A 9,192-nucleotide genomic window follows, 5' to 3' on the forward strand; every position below is an offset into this window, starting at 1 on the left:
TTGATAGTGCTGTATTCTAGAAAATATTTAGAATTTCTCTTCCTATCTGAAAATTGTTGTGAACACTGATTCCCTCTTAGAGGCAATATCTGGCCACACACAATCATTGTTCACTGTACATGACTATGTTTCTAAGTTTCCCAGTAGTGAATATTTACAATTTCTCATGATTTTGCCACATAAACAATAGTAATGAATACCTGTTTGTGTATACATATTTCTCTATAGTAAAAATGACAAGATTTTTCTATAGTAAAAAGAGACAAGGTTATATGCATACATTTAAGTGTAATAAGCATCACTATGTTTTATTTTACTATGAGAAAAAAAATATACCCAAATGACAAAATCAAAATTGGAAAAGTCACAAGGGTATGGGGACTCAACTTACCTGATAAGTCATTGGTCCTGTTGCTCAAACAGTAGCAATACCTGGTAGGGAATTTGGCTGGGTCAACTGTCTTTGGGTTGGAAACTGTAAAGAGAAAGTATTTCCTTAGTGCCACGATACTGGGCCTGGCTCTAAGTCCCTCACCCACCACATAAAAACAGAAGAACTGCTGTCACTTACTGTTGTAGATGGCCACGGAAACCTTATGAAAGGCAAATGAACTGTAAGAAGTGATGCTAAGCACGGAGAAGAATTGCTTGCTATCTGCTGAAGAGGGAGATAAAGAGGCACAAATGCTTACTGACAGAGTTTTAAATAAATTGATAAATGAAGTCAATACCTGTTACTCCAGTTCTGGGGGTGCTGAGGTAGGAGGATTGCATGTTTGTAGCCAGTCAAAGTGATCTAATGAGACTGTGTCTTGAAAGTAAAGAAAAAAAGTATGTGTGAGGGAGAGTGAATATGAGCAAGGTAAAGGATGTTTTTTATATAAAAATGTTGTAAACAGACATCTAGGCCAGTGTAATAAAATAGACACAAACATGAATACATGTATGGTCACATGATATATTTTGGTTTTGATTTCTTTTGCTTTTACCAAATAGCATGACCCAAAGAAGTTTGGAGAGAAAGGAATTTATTTCTTCTTACAGTGTGTGCCCATTATCCAGGTAGGTCAGTCAGAAAATAAAGGCAGGAACCTGGAGACAGAAACTGAAGCAGAGGCCATGGAGGAATACTGCTCATTGACTTGCTCACTTGCAACTTTCTCAATCTGCTTTTGGATAACCTCCAGTGCTATCAGCCAAGGGATGGCACCACCTATGCTGAGCTTTGCCACATCAATTATCAATCAAGAATATATACCACAGGCTTGCTTATAGACCAATCTGGTAAAGGCATGGCTACAATTGAGGTTCCCTCTTCCAAAATTACTCTAGCCTATTTCAAGTCAACATAAAATAGGCCAATACATGATATTTGCCAAAGGCACCAAAAACACCCATTAGAGAAAAGATAGTATGTTCAAGAAGTAATGCAGAATAAACTGGATGTCCACAAGCAGAAGAATGAAATTAGACTCATATCTATCACCTTGCATGAAAATTAACTCCAAGTTGAGCAAAGATCTCAATGAAAACTGTTGGAAGGTATAAAGATATGGCTATAGGCAAGGACTTTCTGAATAGGACTCCTTTTGCCTAGTAATTAAGGATGCAATCAACACCTGAGCCATTGCAAAACCTCTGAACTCTGGACAACTAAGAAAACAATCGAGTGAAGAAGAAACACACATATTATGGGATAATCTTTGTCAGCTATGCATTTTACAGAGGACAGAGAAGTTCATGTAGACATGGTATTAAAATGCGTGGTTACCTTTTAAAGCCCTACTGAGCATCCCATTCACAAGCTCTGTCAGGTTGAGTGCAGACAGATCAACTGACCTTGCTGGGAGTTCTGAAAGAGATTTAAAAAACATTTATGATAGGATCTGCTCTGCAACAGAACCAGTTTCTCATTTCCAAACTTGGTCCGGAACTTCTTCAGACACATGCTGAACACAGACTAAGTGCCAGACACAAGGGCCTCAGAAGTAAGCAGCAAGTCATGTCGGGAGCTCAGTAGGTGACAGTCAATGACACATACTGTGACTCATACAGCACTTGTTTTTAGTGATTCTTTTATCTTTGTGTTTGAAAAGAGAGCATTAATTGACAAACTGCCCCTCATCCACAGAAGGAGGCTCGGGGTCATCATGAGTGTTCTCAGCATCTCTGAATTTGGAGTTGCTATACTGATCATATGTGGACACAAGCATGGCAGGATACTGGCTTCTGCTAAAGTATTATTATATTTTAAAAATTCCACAATTTCAACATATGGATTTCATCCCCAGAGAAGCAGATTTAATAGAACTTGAATAAGACCTAAAGACCAGTATGGAACAACAAAGTCCCCCAGGTATTGGTGTGTATGGTCATATAAAGAGAGGCTGCCAGAAACATTCCCTTCTATCAGCTGTTACTTGTGAGCAAAAAAACAAGGTAGACAAAGTAGTTGATAGCCCTTAGCCCTTTTCATTGTACTTTATTGTAAACATTATCTTTTCCAATTTTTACTTTATACTTAGATTACATTATCCTGGCTGTGCCAATTGGGAATTCTGTTAGAGATGTGGAGAAAACTTGCTCAGCAGTCTGGATTCCCATACCATAGTGGAGGGAAGGAGAAAACTCACCTGTAGTTGCAAGGACCTCTACCCCCTTCACCGTCTTTTTTTCTCTGAAGGCAGACTCTGGGAAAAGAAAACAATTATGACAAAGCATAAATCTTTATTCCCAGTTCTGGGAGTAAGATCAATGAGAAATCCTGAGAAGGGAAGAGACTGGGTCTTCCTACACTTGCTCCTCTAATTCAGTTTTAGTTCTAATTGGCTGACTGGCTGTGGTCTAGAGAACCATATACTCATAAATAAAATGCAAATAATGCAGACTGTGTGAATTACCTTCCTCGTTGACTGAGTCATAAAACTGGGCTTTAGAGGAAAGAACAACTAGTCTGACTTTGTGCAACTTTAACCTGCTGGGGAGAGGCCGGCATTGTGTGAAGGGCTCAAAATTCACTTCGTAGAACTGCAGTGCAGTGGGCCTTCATAACATCAGGCCTCTTGCCTGTGAGTTTCTGGCCTCATGAAGCTTCTTGTCTGGGGCATTGGAAGGAGGATTCCCATGAGCAATGGCAGTAGGAGTTGTAATGGCACTAACCAGGTCATAGTGGAGGAAAAGGCCTCTTTGAGACAGTGACTGTCCTGGAGGACTAGTCACTTGAATCAGAGAGTGGACAATCATACTGTAACTGTTGCTATCACGCTGCAGAGATGACTGTTTATGGAAATTAAAATGAAAAAAATGCAGAAGATTAAAGTCTAGGAAATGTTCACAGTGTTCCCGAGTAAGGCCAGAGTAGGGCAGGACTGTACCTGCTGTATGAAGGAAGGATCCATATTTCTCATTCTTGAGTCCTTCGTTCCCAGATACTGAAACAGAAGTTTCCAGCAGTGAAATGTTCCCTAGGGCACCTCTCACACAATATGTAACATCCTTAAAAATCATCTTGTTTATCACTTCCTTTCAAGGAAGGAGATACAAAAAACCATGAAGATTTGAGTGATAGACCCAAGTTCCACAACAGGCAGAAACCAATATAAAACTGAAACACAGGCTGAAGAAATCTTCAGTAAGGCAACTCTGCTATGAGTTTCATCTTGGTTCAATTTAGAATATTTAGTATACTATATTTATAAACATATATAAATATATATTTAGTATTATATATTATACTAGTATATTTCATTATAGTGTGAAGATGTAATATGAAATCACCTCCTTTACAGTATTTTAAAATATTATTCATTTACAATTTCATACATGTAAGTAGTTAAAGCCCAGTCATTTTTATACCTCTATCTTTTCCCCTTATTCCAGATGCCAAGTCTTTCCTTTTGTTTTGTAATTCACTGAGTATAATGAGAGCCACTCTGGTTACACTGGATAGACTGGGAAACTTTTCACTGAGTACCTCACTAAAGAAAATGATGTCCTCTCTTCCAGCATGCCTCAACTGCTGTAAGCTATGGAATGTTCCTCGTGAGATATGTTATTGACAACTGTGATTAAGCCAATGTAGTGGGTTGGCCTGATGCTGTTTGTATTCTATTGTGAATACTGGTTCTATAAGAGAAGAGGTGGTTGAGCAGACCATTACATAATCAACTGATGCCATGTGAAACTTCTTCCCATTTTAATTGCTTAATAATTGACTAGAGCCTGTGCCAGGGTAATAGAGCACAAAGGTGGTAGTGGAGGCTCAAGGTAGGGTGAAAGGTAGAGAGGAGAGAGAGAGGAAGAGTACAGATAGGAAGAAGCTGCCATAGGCCAGAAATTCATGACCAGGAGAAACAGCAACCAACGAGGGACCTTATAGCTTGGGAATAAGTTAATGTAGTCCTAGATCTGCCCAATATAGGTATATGGCTTATAATTAAAATATCTAAATTGTGTGTCTCTTATATGGACTTATTAGGATTGAAAAAATCCAGCAACAAGGCATCTTAAGTATTTAGTTCTTTTATTAATGACTGGACTTAGAGTGGGACTCGTGACTCTGAAAAGTCTCTTGGTGTTGAAGCTCAAGCACAAGATTTTAAAAGATAAATCCACAATTTAGTCGGTCTTCGAATAGAAGGTTACATTAGTGAGGGATTTGGGAAAGCCTAGTAAAATCCACTTTCTTTGTATAGCTCAGCAGTATTTTCCAGGCACCACATAATATATTTGGACCATGGTAAAGGCCATGGATAGTCTCAGAAGGCTTGCCAAGGAGAATGCAACTGTCAGGAGTGGAAGGCTGAGAGGTGACCTGGCAGGCACAAAATAAAGTTAGTATGGGATGGCATTACCCTAGTCATTTCAGCTATTTTGTGCAGGTCTCATGAGCTGCTCCCCCAACTATGACTGATGGTTTATTGGCTTAGTCTGGTGTGGGTCCTATGAAAGCAAATGCAATTGTTTTGAGTTTATAAGTGCACAGCCACACCATTGCCATAAAATAGCCTTCTGGCCATCTTCCTTATTGCCAGCTCTGACAGTCTTTCTGCTCCATTTTCCATGATACTCCCAAAGCCTCCTTCATACAAAATTTTGCTTGAAGAAAGCTATGACCCAACATCCATCTTCTTTCCTTCCTCCCTTCCTCCCTTCCTCCCTTTCTTTCTTTCTTTCTTTCTTTCTTTCTTTCTTTCTTTCTTTCTTTCTCTTTCTTTCTATCTTTATATCATTTTCCTCCCTTTCTTCCTCCCTTCCTCCATTTCTTTCTTTTGACATTATTCTGGTTGATTTTTTTAATCCAGTATAACATTTATATTAGTTGTTTGGGAATTTCATACATGCATATATTGAATTTTCACATACACCCATGCTACAACACACACGCGCGCACACACACACACACGCACACACACACACACACACATGTATATACTTCTCATAATTCTTTCCAGTTCCATCTCCCATTCCTGTTATGTAGTATTCTATTCTGCAGACAAACCCATTAAGAAAAGAAGTAAACAACTTAAAATAGCTTTAGGAAAATTCTTAAACTGATTATATTCACTAGAGTATATTATATTCTCTACCTGAGTATAGTATATTATAGAGTATAGTATATTCTTCAAGAGTGTATAACCAGCAAAGGCTGCTGAGAGTTACTTTTAGCCAAGCCCACCACCTTGGCAGAAGCAGGAACCACTAGCTCAACTGCCTGTGAGAAACAAAGACCAGCTGAGCTGCCTTGTAAGAGGGTCAGAGCAACTCTTCATCCTGTTGAACTTCCTTAAGGATGTTCTGTGCACTCCAGGTTTTCATTTTTTTGTGAGCTGTCAACATGTTCAGATGGGCTTTGGTGGTGTAGCTATCTTTGAATGGTTTCTGTTCCCATAAGTGACCCCCTTACTCATATTACCCTAGTTACTCACAGTTAAAACTCATTAGTTCACAAAGTTAGACTTTTGTGATATCTGTACTTTGCCAGGTTGTAAGCTGTGCATCTGTGATGAGTAGACATATGTCTTTCATCTCCCTAAGAAAAGTCTGTCTCATAACATTCTAGAACACCCCTCTTCACCTGCTAACGTCTTGTTCTTCTTTATTTATGAGGCCAGAATTTAGTTTGTGCTGCCCATATGCTCCTGGGTGTGGGACCATCCAGTGGAGTGTGTTTGACATCGCAGGAATAACATCTTTAAAGAAAATTGACTCTTCCCCTTCTATAAGGCATCTTCTGTGAGTAGCTCCTCAGAAAGGGATGGAGCTCATGGACCCTTCTAACCCCACAAAGCATAAGCGTTGAACATCAATAGTTACACACACCACTCTCTTCAAGTTAGAAATCCTTGTTTTGCAGTATCTGGAAACAAATTTGAAGCATACGGTAAATGTCCCTGAAAACCAGAAATGGTTTTCTGTGGAAGCATGTACCTGTTGTATTTTTGCCTTTCAGACTGTCCTATTTGTGTGTGTGTGTGTGTGTGTGTGTGTGTGTGTGTGTGTGTTCGTACATGTTCACATGTGTGCTGGTACATATACATGTGAGTGAGGATAGAAGATAATCTTGACTGCTATACCTTAGACAATGCCCATCCTTGCTCTTTTTAAAAATAACATACTTGCAACCTAGGGAGACTAAGCTGGCTGGCTAAGGAGCTCCAGAAGTTTACCAATCTCTGGCTCCCCAGCACTGGAATTACAGGTCACCTCACCATGTTTGCCTTCAAACCAAATCAAGCCAAACCAAACCAAAACCCAAAAACATGGCCTGTGGGAATTGACCTGAGGTCTGTGGGTAATCACATTACTGATTGAGCTATCCTACCAATTGTTATTTTTTTTCTGAGGCCATTTCAACGTAGCCCAGGCTATCTTCAAACATGCAGCTAACTTCCTGCCCTCACCTCAATGCTGGGATTATAGGCATGTGCCACCGTATCTGGAAAAACTGTAAGTGTCATGCAGAAGCTGATTTCAAATAATTGCTAGACAGTTTATAACTCTATTTTGGATAAAAGCAAAACAACAAACAAACAAACAACCCACCACATTAACATTTTACAATAGCTTGTATCTGAGAGTTTTCATACCCAACACCTAATATTTTTCTTAGAATAAATACCTTTTCTTCTTTCTAATTTTTTATGGCATTGGAGTTATTCTCATTTAAAATGGAGAAACTTGGAGACTCAAGTAGAGTAAGTAATTGTGAATAATTATCACACTCACACACAGGATATTGGTACAGCTGGTGGCTTGGGAGAGAGAAAAGTGGTTTTCCGTGGAAGTATTTCATGCCCATTTTGTACCATCTGCCTTTTGAAGCACTGGATGCTGTGCTTAAAAGGAAAATTAAGAAAATAAGAAAAACTTCCACCGTTCCTGAAAGTCCAAATGAAAACTGAGGAAGTTATCCTGCTTATATTTTTAAAAGTTCCAAATGGATGTGCAGTATCTGTTTGTCCTGTGAGCTGCTGTAAGTCACATTTTGTAAGTCAAGTTCATACCATGTAAACCAGGAAAGGTAAAGGCAAGAGAGCTGTTTCACAAGTGATGACGTCAAACAGCAATGCTTCCATTATAAAATTTCATCCTCTGATGGAAAACCACAGATTGTGAAAATTTAGTAGGATCCCCAGAATGAATGACTCAGAGAGCTCCAGGAAACCCCTGGAGGTAAGTGAGCTGGGGAGATGGCAACTACCTACCAGCTGCAGGTAGCAGGGCCAATTCCTTATCTTTCTTGCCTTCTCCTTTAAGACCAGACACTAAAATAAAATAAAATAGGTTTCATCAAAGAAGTTACAGTAAAGCCATAACATCAGACAGGACTTAGTCCAACTTACTTAGGTTTACAGAATTCTGTAATTTCCTTAAAATCCCATGTGTTTTATTCAGTCAGTCATTAGTCATCACATATTTACTGACAACAAATATGATCAAGACTGTTACTCAGCATCAGAATTGTTAGGTATTGGATGTGTTGGGGAGGCAGATATAAAAGAAGGGAATTCAATAGTGTAAAGGGTAATAATTACAAAGAGTGCTTTGAATTGAATGTGAGTGTGGTTGACAGGAAGCCTGATCTCATCGCAGCAACGTGGAAATCTTCCATGGGAGGGCATGGTGGACTGAGATCTGAGAAGGAACAGTATCTGGGTAGGCCCTAAGTGGTAGAGTGCTGTTCTACATACTGAGAATAGCCTGTGTCTCAGTCCTACATTGCCTGTGAGAATCTTTCTAAAGAGCTGGCTGAAGGTCAACATGTTGGAGCATCAAGAAAGAAGGAGGTGGGCATTTTCTGGGAGCTGCTGAAGATGAGATAAGCAAGATCATGTGGAGCACATAAAGGACTTGGAATACTTTCTAAACAGAATTAAGACATCAAATGAATCATTTGTGTGGGATGAGTGGGGAGAACGGAAGAATACAATCAAGTGTTGTAATCATCTGTATCTGAAGATCACTTAGGCTGACAAGTGGAGAATGTTACAATAGGAGAATTAGTGAACTGGTTCAGAATACTCCCTTGGTGGAAGGGTAAATAAAGGGTGGTGCTGTGAACAAGGGTGGTAGAGGGACAGTCTTTTCTGTGACACTCAGCACCAAAGGCCATAGGAAAAGTAAACAATGTGATTAGCATTTTCATCAAAGCACTTAAGATTGTGCATTGAAATATTTCTGGGGGGATTCTTAAAGCACAATAACACCCTCATAAATTATTCAGAATAGATACAAGGAACTGAACAGCCCACCTGCATTCCAGAGAGAGAGGATATAGGCAAGGCCCATACACAGCCTCATTGGAGGACCATGCAGCGGGAAGCTCAGCATGCTTGGAAGCTTTGACCTGGGAGCAAAACATCAAGTTCTTAGAGGAAGCTAGGCTGGCTGAGTAAGCACTCTGAAGTAGAATATTCTGGGAACAGAACTGTGATGCCATTAGAATATAATTGCATCAGGAAAAGATCAGGTTGGGCTGAGATAAAAAATGGACCCTGTGATTTCTTTGCCTTAATTTTGAAACAAAGCTAATTTTTTTGTTAATCCCTATATTTGATTGTGAACAGGTGAAGAAGAGGCTCTGGTCCATAGAATTACTGAGGAGTCTTATTTAGTGGACTCTAATAATTTATAACTTTTAACCTGGTAATTCATTATCTGTAGACTCCTTAGCTATGATGATGGTGGGAG

At 39.4% G+C, this 9,192-nt stretch overlaps 1 protein-coding gene across 1 annotated transcript in view; it reads right to left on the reverse strand.

Annotated features, from left to right (window-relative positions):
• The window catches only part of AABR07058254.1 (HERV-H LTR-associating 1), a 41,445-nt gene extending 32,613 nt beyond the window's left edge, over nt 1–8,832 (reverse strand). Inside the window, exons 1-6 of the mRNA XM_039080212.2 lie at nt 8,754–8,832; nt 7,707–7,766; nt 2,634–2,690; nt 1,772–1,852; nt 572–655; nt 392–475 (exon numbers count right to left, since the gene is read on the reverse strand). Coding sequence (XP_038936140.1) covers nt 392–475; nt 572–655; nt 1,772–1,852; nt 2,634–2,690; nt 7,707–7,766; nt 8,754–8,832 — 445 coding nt within the window. The remainder of the gene's footprint in view (nt 1–391; nt 476–571; nt 656–1,771; nt 1,853–2,633; nt 2,691–7,706; nt 7,767–8,753) is intronic.
• Nucleotides 8,833–9,192: the final 360 nt, after the last annotated feature.

The sequence above is a fragment of the Rattus norvegicus genome, chromosome 7 (assembly GCF_036323735.1).
Source record: "Rattus norvegicus strain BN/NHsdMcwi chromosome 7, GRCr8, whole genome shotgun sequence".
Classification (NCBI taxonomy): Eukaryota; Metazoa; Chordata; class Mammalia; order Rodentia; family Muridae; genus Rattus; species Rattus norvegicus.